General features: G+C 44.0%; 5 protein-coding genes across 5 annotated transcripts; 2 read left to right on the plus strand and 3 right to left on the minus strand.

Moving 5' to 3' along the window:
- Positions 1 to 201: 201 nt before the first annotated feature.
- Positions 202 to 8385, minus strand: PHALS_10038 (EF-hand domain pair; the record flags this gene model as incomplete). The annotated part of the gene is made up of 1 exon (XM_024725390.1): positions 202 to 8385. The coding sequence occupies one exon, from the start codon at positions 8383 to 8385 to the stop codon at positions 202 to 204; it is 8184 nt and encodes a 2727-aa protein (XP_024576172.1).
- A 174-nt stretch (positions 8386 to 8559) lies between these two features.
- PHALS_10039 (eukaryotic translation initiation factor 3 subunit f-like) lies at positions 8560 to 9466 on the minus strand (the record flags this gene model as incomplete). The annotated part of the gene is made up of 2 exons (XM_024725391.1): positions 8560 to 8885; positions 8953 to 9466. 2 exons carry the CDS (start codon positions 9464 to 9466, stop codon positions 8560 to 8562), a joined length of 840 nt encoding a protein of 279 aa, XP_024576173.1.
- A 102-nt stretch (positions 9467 to 9568) lies between these two features.
- Positions 9569 to 10718, plus strand: PHALS_10040 (uncharacterized protein; the record flags this gene model as incomplete). Its single annotated transcript, XM_024725393.1, has 3 exons — positions 9569 to 10261; positions 10330 to 10631; positions 10697 to 10718. 3 exons carry the CDS (start codon positions 9569 to 9571, stop codon positions 10716 to 10718), a joined length of 1017 nt encoding a protein of 338 aa, XP_024576174.1.
- Positions 10719 to 15792: 5074 nt separating this feature from the next.
- PHALS_10041 (uncharacterized protein) lies at positions 15793 to 16124 on the plus strand (the record flags this gene model as incomplete). The annotated part of the gene is made up of 2 exons (XM_024725394.1): positions 15793 to 16012; positions 16075 to 16124. The coding sequence occupies 2 exons, from the start codon at positions 15793 to 15795 to the stop codon at positions 16122 to 16124; spliced, it is 270 nt and encodes an 89-aa protein (XP_024576175.1).
- A 654-nt stretch (positions 16125 to 16778) lies between these two features.
- Positions 16779 to 17146, minus strand: PHALS_10042 (uncharacterized protein; the record flags this gene model as incomplete). Its single annotated transcript, XM_024725395.1, has 2 exons — positions 16779 to 16966; positions 17062 to 17146. The coding sequence occupies 2 exons, from the start codon at positions 17144 to 17146 to the stop codon at positions 16779 to 16781; spliced, it is 273 nt and encodes a 90-aa protein (XP_024576176.1).
- Between the last annotated feature and the right edge of the window lie 320 nt (positions 17147 to 17466).

The following is a 17466-nucleotide window of genomic DNA, read 5'->3' on the forward strand; positions in this document are numbered from 1 at the left end:
GGTTTCTTATCAGCTTGATTTACTAGAATGAGACTTTTTCCGGCTTTTAATTTCAAGAAATCATCATTGATCTAAGTTAAACTATTGATATTTTTCTCAAATGAATCGTTTTTTTCTTCCCTTGAAGCTGATAATTTATTATTGACTGGCTCTCCTGTTATATAGACTGGCGTTTGAACATTAAGGATGTACCCACAGCTGTTATACATACGTAACCTGAAACAGCAAACACTCTTCGTTCTGATCGGTACGTTTATCGTTAATGAACAGATAAATGGCTTGAGAAACTGCAGTCAAGTGATCTCGAGCAGCAAAAGCAATGCGTATGAAAGCTTGACCATTACTAGGCAATCGTACCTCAGATTCACGGGGTATTAACAGATTTGGTGCACTAGAGCGCAGTCGAATTGTCTGTGGTTGATCCCAAGGATTTAAGTACGAAATCTTTTTTTGAACAGCTCGACCAAGTGGTAAGTTCAATTCGTATGTCTTTGTAATGACTGGAAGCGCAAGTGTCACATGAATGCTCCACGCACCAACAAGTTCGTGTGTCTCAATATCCACGAGATTAACAAGAATCACCTTTTGTGACTCTCCTCCACATTCTACTGCACAAATATTAAATTCAATGCGATTTAATGCTTGAGGGACTAGTGTAAACACTTGAGCAGGTCGAAATTGTATCAGTTTATGGTGATACATTGGTGTAAAACACTTCACGTGCTGATTTGCTGGAATTTCGTCACTTTTAATCACAAGTTCATGCTGCACACTTTGTCCGAAAATTGCATGTACATCTACTCGTAATTTCGATTGAATTTGAACCTGCCATACTTCATACGTCCGAGCATGATACTTGTCGTCGTATAGTACAATAAAGAACGTTTCTAGTGCAGGATAGTCCCCAACGCGACATTTGAAGCTCATAATGCCATGATTAAACAAATCTTCTTGTCCACCACGTAGTTCTTCCATAGCAACACTTGGATCCATACACACAATAAATTTATCACGTGGATATTTCAATTTCCAGCGCCATATAGATGATGCAGGTTGAGAAAAGCGCAGGACACGATGACACGTAAATGGTTGCGGGTGTAATTGAATATTAAAGAGGGCAACTGTTTGACCAAGTGAACAGCTTTTAATGACAATTGAAATGGGAACTGTGGCTCCTTGTTTCCTAATTCGATCTGTCATATCAAGCCATCGAAGACGCATTGGAATTTGAAGATGATCGTTAGGTTCGAGAACTACTTCATTCTGGTCATCAATCATTTCGTCTTCGATATGAGCACTTGAGTCCATAACACCAAAAGCAAGTGGTAGATTCTCACGATAAAATGTCCATTCGTCACTATTTCGTACGATGTCAAGGTCCAAGATGACTGCAGGGTCTCGAGATGAAGGAAGCAGAATTTCGACTTTAAAGCGATCGTTGTGATTATATGGATTTCGTAACGAAAGTTCAAAAAACAAGAGATCGCCGAACGATGGGAATAACGTTAAGGACGTTGTGACTTGTTGACGAAGAAGTGAATGAACTAGCGATTTCTTTTGACCTTCGCGGTAATACGACAAGATATGTAACAACTTTGTCTTTTTGTCTTCAAATCGACGAAGACTGTCTTCAGCTTCTTGGTTGTCGTAATAATGCTGTTTTGTTGTCTTGGTGATAGCTCGAACCAACTGTTTATGCTCTTTATCCTGGTTGCTCTTCATTTGTTGTCGGTACCGTGCTAGTCTTTCAATTTGCCGTGCGTAGAGATGATCGTTCATTTTGGGTTCATAATGGGGGTCGTCTTCTTTGTCTTGATCCGAGAGCAATGTAAATCCAAGCTCCATTAAGACTTGAAGAAATTCCACTCGACGCAATTCGGTGCGCTTTTGACGAGATTTTTCTCGTCCATTATCGCCAGGAATTCGACCACGATGATCGTCGGCATCTTCTAGAAATCTTGTTACAACTCGGAGCGGCAAAGTTCCACGTTGATAAGCTTTCACAGCAATTTGACGAACCTTCAACTCAACAGCTCGTATTTCAGGATCACTGTGAAAAGGATAATTGCACGCAAGATTGTCTGCAGCTGATACCTCAGTTCTCGGTGTAGCTCTGACGGTTGGTATATCAACTCTTTGAGTGTTCTCTTGTACGATTGTACTCGAGTCTGTTGATGATTTGGAAGTCTCAACGTCTGGAAAACGATTTCGTGGCGTCTGAATTGGCACTTCGCTGGCGTTAAAAGTAAATGTTGCTTCATTTTCAGCGATGGTAGATTTGGCATTGTTTTTAAAATGTTCGCTTGTGTCTGGAATTTCAAAAAAAGTCATCAGGTCTTCCACACAAAGTCCGTTCCGTTGCTTGCTGTCTAACGTTTTGGCCATCAAAAGAATGTCATTATCCGAGAGATTAACAAAGTCAGAACCTAGCTCGCGTAGTCCTGTTTTAAAGTCGTTGTACGACACGAAGTCATCAGCTTTCTTGTCGAAATGACTGAAAGATTGTTGCACAGTGACTTCCTTTTGAAATGCTGTTTGGAGTAGTTTCTTAAATTGTGACAGACCTTTCGTTGCCTCTTTTGTCAATTTAAAATTGACTTGTGAAGTATCATCCGTTTTGGTTTCCGTTTGCGGCGGTGGACCATCAGGAGATTTTTCAGATAACGAGCGAGGTAATATTACTTGTTCGGTGAGTGGAATACTCGTCCCAATCCTTTCTGCTCCACCAAAGACGCTTTTATCTTCGGAGATATCGACCTTTTCTTCTAATGGGTTTCTATTTCCTTCAGATCTTATTTCTAAGATCTGACAAAGAGACTGTTCAGATTTAAAAGCTTCTTCGTGCTCTTGTTCCGTCTTGACAGCATCCTTATTTATCGAATCGCTAGGATGACCCATCTCATCTGCACACGCCGATAATTCAAGATCTTTACTTTCCGAAGCATCATTAGAAGCCGCGATAGAAAATTTGGGATCTTCATCATAGACCTCGACACCATCGATAAGAGATCGCGTCGAATCTCTCAAAAAGGCATCAAACTTCTCACGCGATACACTTCCGCTATCGTCCTTATCAAGAATTTTAGCAAATGTTGAGATCTCTTCATCAGAAATGTCGTCAAAACCGGGAAGCTGTTTAATAGTCTTACCAAACTCTTGTGTTGTCATTACTCCGTTCTTGTTGGTATCAAAGTGGGCGAAATAATTTGTCAACTCAATTCCATTAGCTTCAGCGTGGAGTAGCAGCTTTCGCAGCTTCTCCATGGTGCTCTGTTGGTAGGAAATGATAACCGGAGGCAGATATGGCTCAGTCTCATTATCGCTATGTAAATGTTCTGCTACACTATTCAACTCCGTCAGAAGGGTCCTAAACTTTTCCACGTCAATCGTTCCGCTGTTATCTTTGTCCAGTCCATTCCACAATGCGTCAAACTCAGCTTCACTCATGTCTTGGAACGATTCAAGAACTTTTAACCCTCTTTTGAATTCAAATCGCGTTAATTTGCCGTCTTGATCCTCATTAAAGTGCGCAAAACTCGCTTGCAAATCTACCCCTTGACTTTGTGCAGTCAGTAGTAGCTGCTTGAATCGCTCTGTAGCGGCATAGCTGTCTGTTGATTTTCTTAACGATGCACACTCGACTGATGAACACCACTTTCGCAACTCGTGAGCATTGACGCTGCCATCTTCGCTTACAAAGTCGAAGTACGACATCAATGGCCACACTTTAGTCTCCATTTCTAGCAATGATATGTTCATTTCTGCTTGACATACCGATGTCCAACAATCGTTTGCTACTTTTGAAGAAAGACTCGATAATTTCTCCAAGTGAGGAGCAAAGTATGTAGCCAGAGTCTGCTGTTTCTTACTTATTTCAGCACCGAACTCCTGAAATTCTTCTCGAGAAAATATTCCGTCTTCTATCACATTAAAGCGATCAGTGATAAGTTGAGCGTCATCAAGGCTCATTTCTTGTGCTAATAGCAACTTTTCTAGATTTTGCTGAAAGTCGAATACAGAGATCCCACCGTCTGGAATCGCGTCGAGCTGATCGAATACTTGCTTCAAAGTCATCCCACGATCCATGGCTCGACCAATCAGCTTGATAAGCTTCCTCTCTGCTTCAAGGCGGGCTGCTTGTGTACTCTGAGCTGTCTCGTGTTGCGTGTCCATAGCTGTGACGCCGTATGCCGTCAAAAACTCATGGTAATTAATCTTTCCATCTCCGTCAGTCTTAACTGTTTTCATAAATTTTGTCAGTAGATCTTGCTCAGTTGCTTTCAATGTGTCTTTCGTGCTCCCATCAATTTGTATGAGTCGAGATAATGCCTTTGAAAACTCGTCAATTGACAAAGTACCGTTCCGATCCGTATCAAAATGTGCAAAAGCTTCTCGAAACTCAATTCCTTGCTTATCTAACCGATTGACTATCCCACGTATACTTTCAGTCATTTCTTTGAATGTTTCGTTCGCGAGTTCTTCTTTATTTGCATCGCTAGATATTCCAAAAGATTCTAAAAATTCGATGTATGAAATAGTGCCTTCGTGATGTTGTTTCGATTCCATAAGGAAACTCTGCACAATTTCACTGTTAATACGTGACGAATCGTCTAACTGCTTAAGTCCACGATCAAATGCATCAAACGAGAGCTTTCCATCTTTCAAGACGTCCAGCTCAGCAAACACATCATAAACAGAAATACCTCTATCCTTTGCACGTTCGAGAATCGTTTTGATCTGATCGTGCCACTTTGTTCTTGACAAATAAATTGGCTCCTTTACAAACTGTTTCAGCTCACGATACGCAATCTTGCCATCTTGGTTCGAATCCAGTAAATCAAACAGAAGCTTGACGTCTTTTTCGGAAAGATCCCCTAACGCCGAACCCAGGGATTGTATTGCTCTAAAAAACTCGTCTGGAGTTAAATATTCGTCATGATTAATGTCCATACCTGCAAACGCATGAGCTAAGGCGCTTTGGTGTTGCGCTGCTAGATTCACTATGTAATTTAAACGGTTTTCATTGCTACAATCATCAACATTAGTCGTTTTTTCTACCTGTACGGCTGTGTGATGCTTATTGACAGAAATTGCCGCTTCATTAGCTCGGTTGGACTTGATATCGGGTGGTCGCATCGACAACAGAGCTAGTAATCCCGTTTTATTCTTGAAATCGCACTTGATTCGCGTCGAGTGGGATGTAGTTGAGTTTCTTTCAGCATTACGAGATCCAAACAGATTGCATAGAATGTCAATTTCTTTTGGTGTCAGCGTCGATTTCTTGAGACACATTGGACGCGACCGACGCTGCAATGTCTGAACGTTCTCCGTATTCTCATTATAAAAACCATTTTCAGACAATCGGCGATGGAGCTCAGCGTTTGTTTCGACCAGTGGACGAGCGCAAACGCAATTCTTGGCTTTTTGTGGTTGTGGGTTGTGAGTCTGTACTGTCGTATCTTGATCTGCATATGTTGCCTGTTGATCAATTAAATGCTCTCCTTTTACTCCATAGCAGCTCATGAGGAGTTGGATCCTTCCGATTTCGAATTTATCCGCTCTATTCGTTGTGTCAGGAAAAGTAAAGACATCTCGACATCTGGTCGTGGCTTCCAGTGGTGGCAAGATTTCGACTTCAGCTTGAAATTTCTTGACTTTAGTTCCTTGTCGAAGCAGTTCATGCAGAGGTATGATAATTGTACCAAGTTGAAAAAGACTGTCCGCATCCCACACGTCGACGTATAGATTGTGCCATTTCAAGTATTCAGCAAAGTGACGCGTCTCGAGAGGATTCATACTTGCAGTTGTGTCGACATCAAATTGGATCGCTAGTGCTGGTTTATTGACCATCTTATCACGCATAAGAAGAAACGTTTGGATATCCTTACAAGCTCCATTGTCAAAGGCTTTGCTCAAACGCAACGTTTCTGAGCGCGTCGGAGGAAAATGGTAGAATTGAAAGGTAAAATACACTCGCGAGGGTGCTGGGTTATAAACATTCTTTTGAGTTTCACGACTATTTGCTTTAAAAGCTGCAAAATGAAAACGGATCTCGTTGGCCTTGAATAGATCGTTCACCTCAGTTTCGATGGACTTAGCCATGCGATCAGAATTTTGTCGGCCTTTACTTTCATCGTGTGCCGTTTGATTGTTAGGTGGAGAGTCTAGTGGCTTGTCGTGAGACTCCATGTAGCCGTACCGGCTCAATAGCGTCTTGGATGCACGGCTAAGCTCCGTTATCGGGACATCCGGAATTTGAGTCGTGGAAACCGCAAGTTGTGTGCTATGTTTCTTTGATGGGGATGGAGGTTTCGCAGCTGAAATTTTCTCTTTCAGAGGAGACGTAGCTAGCGCGTTGAGCGTCTGAGCCAGCAACGGGTTGTCATTCGCTTTGTTCAGTAGCTTTTTCGCCCATAGATCAGCAGCACAGTCTTCAATTTTCTCTTTTTCTTCTTCACAAGGTGGTGACGGAGTTATTAAATGTTCACTCGGTTTCTCGGTGACTGTGATATCTTCATCTAGCGTAAGCATGAGATCACAAAACGCAAATGAGTCTTTGAGCGATACTTCGCGGCTGTAAAGTGACCGTGTCAGTTGATCTGGTGGAGTGTACAACGTATTGTCCGAGTATGGACGACAAGGAGCTCCTGACAGAAGGTCGACGTGGAGAACCTGACGTTGCTCTGCTTGCGCTTGTAGTGGTACGCCATCTAGTACTGTCAGTGGTTCTGCAGACGCTGCTGTCGCGAGATGGTACTTGTCGTACAAGTACAGTTTCTTACCGTCACTTGGAACGAGTGCTCGTGCACCCATTGTCACCAAAACGACATCTTCTTCGGGTAGAGGAGGTTTGTTTGCTTCCAGAGCTTGTTGCTTAAGCTTAACTGGCCAGATGATCCGAAAATGAACAGTGAATTGTAGTACAACCACGATTGCCATGTTTGGATGAAAGACAAAGCCTCGTAACCTGGACTGGTTGCGAACACACATAAGTGTGTCGCCACCATTTGGATGAGCCTTGAGCGGTACGGTAAATTGTCGAGTTCGAAAGCAACGTCCATTGTGAAGAGCAAACTTAAGTACACGAGCAGACACTTCGCCTACCACACTCATTGCACCTTCGTAGATAGCCTTGCGACTGATCCTCAACCGTGCAACTAAATTTGCTTCAATCTCATCACGCATATTGACAACCACGCGCGTAGCAGCCACGCTCAATTCAAATGGCTCTTCGACTTGTATCGACTTGGGCACAAGCGACGACAGTCTGACAAACGATGCCAACGTGTCTTCATAGCTTACGTCTTCATCGTCTTGAAGCAGTGTTTCTGGCTTGTTGCCAACGTCTAGATTAGCCAAGTTGCCATTTTTCAAGCCTGGGATTGGATCCAGAGCGCTCACAAGCTCATTTTTTCTTACAAATGTGGCGACATTTAGCATTGGATCATACTGGCTGAGCTGGTAATATAACTTGCTCCCGTCATATTTGTCTTGAGAACTCCAAGCATCTGAATTGAGCTCCCATAACAAACGAGGACTTCCCATAAACACATTGGCCGAGTCTCCGCTCGTGGTTAAGGAAAAGGCGGAAGGAAGAGATGCGGATCCGTTTAAGATACCCTCCTGTGGCGTTTGTTGACGTGAAAAGAGCGGAAGGATCGTCCAGCCACATCCAGCCACTTGGATAGTCGCTTTTGAGTCTGGGTCCTTCTCATACGCCACAAATTCCAGTACACCAATGCAGTTGGTGTCCACAATGTCTGAAATAAAATACGCACGAAAGTTTAATGAGACGTTCTCAATGACATACCGCAGCGTGCCGTCTTTAGTTTCTCGAATTTGCTTGATCGCAAATGGGTCGACTGCAAGCTCTGGACTAACCCACGTATTGCCAAAAAAGCGCTTGGACTCTGCATGGAACAAACTCACGTGGACGCCCAAAGTGAGAAGTGGTTCTTCACTTTCGTTGTCACTCTCATTTGGATCACTGGTCGCTGGAATTGCCGACGATTGCAAAAGAGAGTCGGGTAACACCCAAATCAAAGCTGACATGATGTGTAATGAAAAGCCTTTCGCCTTCTTAATACGCCCGACTCCATCAGGAACGGGCATCGATAGGAGACTGGATCGAAACTTTTCAAATTGCTTCTCACGTGTTGTCCAGAGGGAAGTCGATGCAGGTTTGGCACGTGGCAGCACAGCATTCGTGCTATTCGATTGAAGATGACAATTTCTCCATCGACGTCGCAAACGCGGGCGTTGTTGATTTGTCGAAGTCGCCGAATCTGTCGACTCAGAATCGGATGACGATTTAGATTCATTAGACTGGGGATCAATGTCCGACGAATTTGGTGATGACACATTCGAAGATGATCCAGAAGCCATTTGTCTGGTTAAGAGACGTGTTATCGGCTAGCATATACGAATTGCTTAAATGAATGTGCACACTTGAAGAGTCACTCAGCCACATATATGCAGAAATGGATTGAAGGCGAACTACAGCAATATTTTTTGTTGGCTTTCTAAAATCTACATCTAGTAGACTAAAAGGTTTAAGAGTTAAGTATTGATGAGCTTTTCAGCCATCGATAGCTGTGCCTGAGTGAGGCCAGACAGGTAAGATACCATAAGCAGGTCCTGTAGTCCTGTGTTAAAGATCTGGTCAAATTGTTCTTCGCGGAGCATTGGAATTGCAGCAAGGGCGTCAGAAATCTCACGCCCAATTTTGGCATCTGCTGGTTGTTTTCCAGCTACAACATCGGCTACGAACGAGCTGGCACCGTCAATACATGTGTACAGTTTCTCCATTGTCGCTTCCAATGCTTCCAACTCGTTAGGTAGTGCCACAGCTTTGTTTTCTGCTTCCTTTGGAGCCATCGCATTTACTACAAAGCACAAACAACGTTACTTGACCGCAAAACAATACCTTATAAAGTCAATGACACGACGTACAAGCAATGGCTTCAGGCTCAGACATCTTTTGAACCACTGGGATTTGTTTGAACTGCAAAACGAGTGCTGTGTTCATGTTATCAAGCGGTGGAGACACGTAGGCTGAAACATCGAGCTTATCGTTTTGCAAACTCGTGTCCAGCACCACATGCACGGGTAGCTCACAAACTGAGCTATAGAATTGGTGAATAAGTGCCGAGTGGTCGTCCAATTTGCCTGAACCAGCAGCATACCATCCAACGACCACTTCATTTTCATTCACACGCTGATGCAACTCGTACATGTTTGTGTGATAGTCGCGGCCGACTGCCACCTCGTCGCCATTCTCCAGATGTGGCACAGCAAAAGAGCCCGTAATCTCCACTACACTTCCCTCGACATGACCTAGCAATGTGCCAATAACACGATCCTGTCCCTCAGGTCGACGGAGTGAACTGTCTAAAGCCTGAAGTACGACCACAGGGTGTAGCTTTACCTCTGTCACGGCTTCTGTACGTAGCAATAGCTCGCTCATATTTGATTTAGGTAGACTGGTATCTCATTGGGTGGTTCATCCGCATAACGCCGGATGTTGTGTACGTCACACACATTCTTGATTTGTATACAGCTTTTGTCTATGGAAATGAAAGTAAGCAAGGTGACAACTGCGTTGCGACGCATATTGCGAGTAAGCCAGCCGTTAAGAGGTGATAATGTCATTGATACGAATATATGTGCAAGAGTCACGCACAGCACAAAATTTACTGGTTTAAATACATCCTTAACGAGCCAAGCAAAGCGTGTAAGTATAGCAGTGGCAGTAAGTGGTGCCTTTGCATTGGCAATATCAAGCAAGAATGAAGCTCAGAGCGAGCAGAAGAAACAGGAAGAAAGTGGATATGACGTCAATCCGATTCAGAATGTTTCGGCACTACTGCGTCTGTATGAGCAGATTGACCAAAACATGACCGTCTTTGTGGCACGCATGCTGGAGAACCTTGAGCGGAGCGTGGAAGACGAAAAGAAAGCGAACAATGGCAAGCTCAAATTATCACCCGAGCAACGTGCACTAAAAATGAGTATTGAGTTTGAATCGACACTAGAAAAGGTGCAAGATGCTGTTTTCCGCAACAATTACGTGACCAAGGAGCAGGTCCAAGAAGCCATGCAGGAACTTATCACAGGAACGCTGCGTGGAGGAGGTCCTGATGGCAAAATTTCAGTAGCTGAAGCAGAATCTATTGATGATTTTGTACGTAAGCTCGGGAGGCTGAGATGGAAGGCTACGGGCTCGCGCGAATCACTGATACCTGGAGCTAAGTCGGTGTGGGTGAGTCGATTCAATGAGACAAATATCGTTGGGTTGCTAACATCCTTTGTGATTTATTCGCAATACAGAAAGAGGAAAAACCCAACATTGACGTCACGGTGGTAATAAGTGTCATGGAAGAGCTGATTCCATCATTAACGGTTGAGATGGAAAGAATTGCTATTGATTTACGCAAAGAAAAGCTGACGGATGCAGATTTCCGGATTCAACTTTCACAACAGTATGTAAAAGCCTCCGGCAAGAAGACTAAAGAGATTTGCGACAAGTATAACTTAGACCTGCGCGCTTTTCAAGCTGCGCTAATGTACTATCATGATGATGCTTTGTTCGAAACAGTGCTATCCAAGTTATCTGCACAACAACAAATGAGGTACGAAGTCCAAATTGATTTTGCATTGACTCCTCTAAAGGCAGACTTATGTTCATTAATTGCAGATTTAAAGAGCTCGGTTTGTAAGTATCAGAAAGGAACAAGCTGCGTAATCACCAGCAGTACAATCCCTTCAAACATTAATGAAACGCTTGCTACAACCAACAGCACGTTTCTACAGGGCTCGGCGTTTCTAGCAAAATTTTCAACCCTATTTGGTGTGGTTACTAAATGTACTTCCAACAATTATTACAATGCACTTTCGTTTTTGAATATTCTGAATACCGAAATATCAGAGTAATGTGTGGGTTAATACTAATTTGTGTGGTTTTCAAAAGAATAAAGCTTATGGGAGATCACTAACATCTTGAGTAGCCTGTGGCAGAAACACGCGGTGTTTGGGAGAGCGCATTGTTGACACGCTTGAAGGCGCAACTGGATCTGTCGATATACTGGTGTGTACAAACGGCAGACATCACTCACTGAGTTGGAAAGCGCGCGATTGACTTTGAGAGAAGGTACAACTTGATTCTTCGGTAAATCGATGATAAATTCGAGCTTAAAAAAATAAAGCTGAAGACTGTACAGTTGCCATGTCAAGGTTACTCTGCGAGAAGATGAAATGAATCGTCATCGAAGTCTTGATACTATTCTGCGCTAGAGGTTAAAAGCTGAGTCTTAAGCCGTACATAATCATGCTTCTATGGATAGGTCAACCTCTTGAACAGAAGCTGAAAGTGGAGGCGAATCATCGCTTAAACCTTACCGTGAACTATAACATGGGGGACGTAAAAATCGCCTTGTTGCGGTTGAGCCAAAGTGTTCGCGAAATGACAAAGTGGACAACACTAACGAGACCAATAGGCGTGTGCAAACCAAAAAACTTGCTGGGCTTCTGGGACAGTCACCTTATGAAGGAAGAGAACTTGGAGCCAATCGAACGTAAACTTAAATAGTCGGGATAACGGAGAAAGAAATAGTCGCCATAAACGTTGTGCCATAATTCCCAGAAGAAATGGTACGGAGTTTCCAAGTTGGTACGACCACAAGCACAATTTGTACTTTCGGTGAGCCAATAAGAATTATATCGAGAAGCAAGGCCATTATGTTTTAGTCTCGGACAAAAATCCGAAAAAAAACGGAAGAATGTCACGTTGAAGAAAATGTTCAAGCAACCAATGGGAAGAGGTGAGGACCACGTCCGGGGTTGAGAGCTGAAGAAGCGGTGGTCATGATCCAGCAAAGGGCGCTTGATAACCGTGTTTCAGCCATAAACGATGTCGTGACCGTTTGATATTCAGTCATGTAGCGCATATACCGATGTTTCAGGTGGCAGCAGAAAATCGTAAAGTTTAGTCTTGGAGCAAGTTTTTGGACTAAGTCAAGGAGCGTAGGTAGAAGAGTAAGTTAGGGACTATTGGAGAATTGTATAGCCGAAAAAAAGTTGAAATTTGCTTGAAACCTTGATGGCTTATAGTTGCACGCCTCTTCTTTTTTTATGTCGTAGCGCTAAAGCACGGTTGGCTCTTGTAAAGCAAAGAAGTACTTTAATTCAGATCGGCCATGAAAGCTGGTCAAGACCGGGTTTGAACATTGGAGATTGACGATGATTTTGAAGCACCATGTAGCAATAGCAGCCCTCCGATATGGGGGATCGGCAACCCAACGAGAGGTTGATTTCAGGTGAGAAAGTGAAATAAAAAGAAATCCAGATTCGTTAGTCATTAAATGCATCGTCAATCGCAGTTTGAGCGGGGATAAACCAAATATGCAGAGCCGAGTAGTCCTTCCGGGTTTGATGAATTTATCTGACATATGAGGTATATGTGAAGTAGCTCCACCGAGGTAGCGACGGAGGGCAAGTCATGTCCTCAGCCAGAATGTCAACCGGATGCCATGAGCTTGAAAAGTGGCTGCGCGTCACAGGACCACACATAGTATTTGAGTGTTTGGAAAATAATTCTGCATAAGCGGGTTGAGCTTGAGGCACTCTTGTTTGGACACGGAGGCTGTTCCCAGAAATGCCAAAGAGTATACAAAACTATAATTCTCAAAATTAGCGCTCTAGCCGTAAGAGTGCGTGCACGCCGTCTCCGAGTAGCATAGAGTTTCTGAAAGCGGACGAGCAGTTGGATTAGCTGGGAATGCGGGTTACGCTAGGTCCGACGGCAATACCGAGAAGCGTAATATGCTCGCATTCTTCAAAACTCTAACACCTAACCCAGAATTTGGGTTTGAGGCTCGAAGTCCGCGGACATTCACGGTCTGAACAAAAATTACAGTGATACCTACATTAAGCCGCATACCAGTCGCAGTACTGAAGTCGTGAATTCGACATGGAATAGGAAAGTATTTGAAAGGTTAATAACCAAGCTAGTAACGTCATCGGCGAAGCTGATGATATGACGGGACGTGGTGTGAATTCTGATGGCTGTGTTAGTACAAGTAGCTCGTGGATAGCAGAGCAGTGGCTCAATAAAGAGCGCAAATAAGTGGGGGATAAAGATTTACCTTAATGCACGCCGGCACCTAAGCTGAAGAAGTCGAAGTGTGAGGAATTGATCAATGTTTGAACGAGGGTACCTTAATATCCAATGCAGAAAATTACATCGGAATCCCCAGTGAATAAGAATTTGATCTAAGGCGCGCCAATTGACACTATCGAAAGCTTGGGCGAAGTCGAGGCAAATAGCTCCGGCTGGATCGCCGAGCTTGTGTGGCGGCAGTGATTAGATAAGTTGTGGAAACAGCGAGGTGCATGCCGGATGTCACATCCAGGCACAAAAGCGAACTGGTCTTCGTTTCAGTAAACCGAGTAGAACCTGATTCAGGCGATAGGCTTATGCCTTTGGATCGAATATAATTGTATTGATTCAGCAAAGTCAAGGGTCGGTACTTCTTGGGGTACGAGTGTGAGCCTTTCTATAAAAAGAAGGAGATAAAGGCACGGCGTTGAACCCTAGTCATGCGACCCTATCAGAATTGAGCGGCATAAATCAACTCCAAAATATGAGCCTATTGAGCGGGAAAAAGCTGATAGTATTCTGCTGGTAGTCCATCAGGACACGATGACTTTCCGCGGACGGTATGCTGTACAGCAAAATAAAATCGTTGGCTGCAAGTGGCGCATCGAGCATATCGGCTTGGACAAATTTGAGCTTCCGATGGCTGTGTCCGAGGATATCTTGAAGTTTGGTAGAGTCGAAGTGCTGAGGTTCGATCTGGAGGTCTAAAAAGAGAAACAAGCATCCAATTGGAAGATCGTGATCCAATATCGACGGTGGGTCGACAGGATGGTAGCGGGGTCCTTTGACAATTCCAAAGGCGTATCGACTGACAAAATCGATAGCTTTAGCTCCGTCGCAGTAGGAGCCCAGAAAAAATGATTGGAGAAGTTTTCCCCTGAAGTGGTACCAAATCAAAATTTTCAAACAGTGTTTTGTTCACGAAATGCAGTAAAGAAATCCAAACAGGCTTGTCGAGAGGTGTCTATTTGAAGTCGATTGTAATCACTCGGGGGGATGTCGCAATGAGTTCTTCACAATCACGAGTAGAAGCCGAAGCTGAATATCTGTAGCATCATTCCGCCGCATATATTCCCGACGTATGAAGATACGATCTTCGTTTGTGTTCGTCTGACAAGAATCCCGGGTTACTGTTTAGTTCTAGTGTGCCAGCCAAACGGTTGAGGTTACTGAGAATTTGATCTTGTATTCATTCGCAACGAAGTAAAGAAGGCGGGCATTTGGAGGTCACGACTTTACCGTCGGTATGGAATCAGATGAAGCAGTAGAATCGACTGGAGTGTGATCTGCATTGCCAAATGACTTGTTCAAAAAAATGGTCAGCGAACGAATAAACTAGTCGTACAAGTCAATAGAAGCGAGGCAGTAGTCGATACAATTCTTGGAGTTTCGACCCGTGAATCCGCACTTATCCGGGTTTTCAAGGCGCCAGAAATCGGCTATCCCGAGGCTGATCATCCAGTCAAAGAACTTAGCTCAGCCGGCGTTATGATGAGTGGGCGATGCTTGGTCAAAATCGGCGTCTATGGTAATGTTGAGATCATCCATTCCTTTGCGGACCCCAGGGATCGTCAAAGTGGCGTGGTAGGGCCGAGATGAAAGCTGCACAATTTTTGAGATGAACTGTCCATACACCACATGAAAGGAGGCGCCAAGATATCCTAGGTAGGTATTGACAACCACTTACGATTGTACAATACTTCAGTATTGCAAAAAGTAAAGACTCGCCTTGAAGGTGTTGAAATGGGTGTGCGTCGTTAAAGAGTAGTTTAACTCCATTGCGGAAGTCGGACCACTCTGAAGAAGCATGGGACCAGAATGAAAATGCGAGGCATGTAGGAAATTATCATTGTCTTGGAGTATTTGTCGGCTTGAAAGGTTGGTTTCCTGTCAACCCACCACTTGTTAACGTGAGAAAAATCGTGATAGAAATGATGGCAGGGGTTGTTTAGCCCATTTACGTTAGGTGAGACCGCCTTGAAGGTCCATGCCTCGAGCCTAGAAGTGAAGGTGAGGAACTAGAGACCCTTCGTCATCAGAATCTAATGCTTGGACAGCTTGAACGAAAGCTTCCAGAAAGTCGAGAACACTGTCATGCTACAGGAGATCTTTTGCGAATGAACTAAAACCTGGCAGCCCAAAGAGTGTTATTGGAATGTACGGGATTGTCAAGACAACGAGAAAGTCGGGGGCAGCATCCATGAGAACGTAGCTTGAGTGGGACATGATAGGCTGTGGATGTCATTACATGAAGAGCCAGAACCCAGCTAGAAAACACCAAAAGATACTTCTTGGATCGAGGTGAGATTGGCTCCACATGACCCAAGATGTGTCTTTGCCTTACTCATAGCGTGTAGAAATTTAAGGCTCTTATTATAGGCAGCACTTGTAGTGAGGCGAGCATAGACTAAAATACGGTAGACAACGCGGGATAGGGTGTGACGGTCACTAGATGCAATAGCCGGAAGCATAATTCCCGAATTAGCCTCGATCATAGCCAGTTGTCAAGTGGAGGGCGAACATTCAAACTGTTAAGGAATGAGGACACATACTGGAAGAGTTCAAAACGAGTCATGTGCTTAACGTCGTAGTGAATCGTTACCGGGGTGATTACGGAAACGTAGGCTTTTGTAGAAATGGCTGTAGAGGTACATTCAAAACATGTTTGTCATCTGCACTGCGGCGAACTTCGAGGTCATATTGCCATTGAGACGTGGCTGAATCCAAGTCTTCAATTCAAACCATATTGGGTTGTAGTAATCAGACTTGAAAAGGTCAGTAGCGCGGGCTGTGCCTTCGGCAGTGATCAGGAAGACGGACTAGATCAACGTAGTAACGAGAAACGTCCTTCGAGAAGTATGCGATCCAGATCTGTGAGCCAAACGCGACGAGCTTAAGCAAGCTGAGCTTGGAGGCAGTGTCATACGCTATGGACATGAAATGGTTTCCGTATTCGAGATCAGCTTAAAATATTGAAGGAGACGAGATTGACGAGCGTCTTTCCACAGTTGTGGTTAGTCGTCTTTTGACAGTTCATCGAGCACTTCAGCTAGGTGCTTACGCTTAATTGCGTGGGGACAAGGAATCCACATGCAATGTAGCTCTCCTGAACTAAAAACGCAAAGCATCAAAATTACAGAGAGCAAGTCCAGACTCACTCACTTCGAGCAATGGGTTCGTCGTTAGCTGACGGGGAACCCCAGAGCCGCGAGTAATGGGGCGTGGCACAACAGTAACTTCAGTCGCACAGAGTTAGTGTTGTCCGCGCAGGTGACTGTATGCAATAAGAAATTATACTCTAAGGTCTTTCCAACGAAAAGTAAAGAGAGTCTTTACTGTAAGCCGTGAAGCACTGGGTGTACATCGATACACGGCGCAAAACGACTACAGTCCTCTAAGCAGTCCTCTAAGTTAAAACATCGCAGGTTGTAAACCCCTTAGATGGATGTTTTTACGGTCTCTCAACCAGCTACAGTTAGCAGCAGGTGCGAAGAGGTAAAAAAAGAGATGCGGTGGACGGCAGTTATCGAGCGCGAACGCAGGAAAGCAGGAACAGTTTTGTCACTGAAGATGTCATGGGCAACTCAGCGAACTGCAGCGGTAACTAACCGCAGGCATTGGCTTAGTCGTCTTTGAAAACAAGTTTTTTGGGCATTGGCTCGTGAATCTCCTGGCCTCGTGTAATAGTATAAGAATCTCCGAACCGTTTCTTCCTAGCGCTTATATACTGATTAAGTGATCGTATGTAGCGCCCAGCAGCCGTCCGGTAGCCTCCACCCAAATTCCATTTAACGACTTCATCAAGCATCGCTGAGTCAGGCGAAAATTGTTTGACTCATTACAAGCGCGACAGCCCCGACCACATCACCATGATTGAATTACGTCGCAAAGAAAACCAGAAATACCATTGGTGCGTTGATGTTGGGGTGGACCAGCACTGCAGTGAGCGCCATTATTGATGGTGTTAAGATCATTCTTGGTGCGTCGCATAGTGCATTGCTTGTAAGAAAATTTTAAGAACGCTGAAGATGCGTCGGTAGCTTCCACGATTACACATATCTCAAAGTGATGACAGGGTCAGTTCAATATAAAGAGCGGTGCTCGTTGCCTTGAATTCGAAGGTAATATGCATCCCCTACATTATATTCTAGGACTGGATGTTGTCTAAAGAGGGGTGATCCAGCACTCACTCATTAAATCTTAAATTTTTCAATGACTTTTAAGGGCAGACGACGCACGCCACGCAAATAAAATACCGTACTTCACAAAATAAAAGCCACTCAAAAAGATCACTTTTTTCTGATTTTCGT

This window comes from Plasmopara halstedii, assembly GCF_900000015.1.
Source record: "Plasmopara halstedii genome assembly, contig: Scaffold_444, whole genome shotgun sequence".
Lineage (NCBI taxonomy): Eukaryota > Oomycota > Peronosporomycetes > Peronosporales > Peronosporaceae > Plasmopara > Plasmopara halstedii.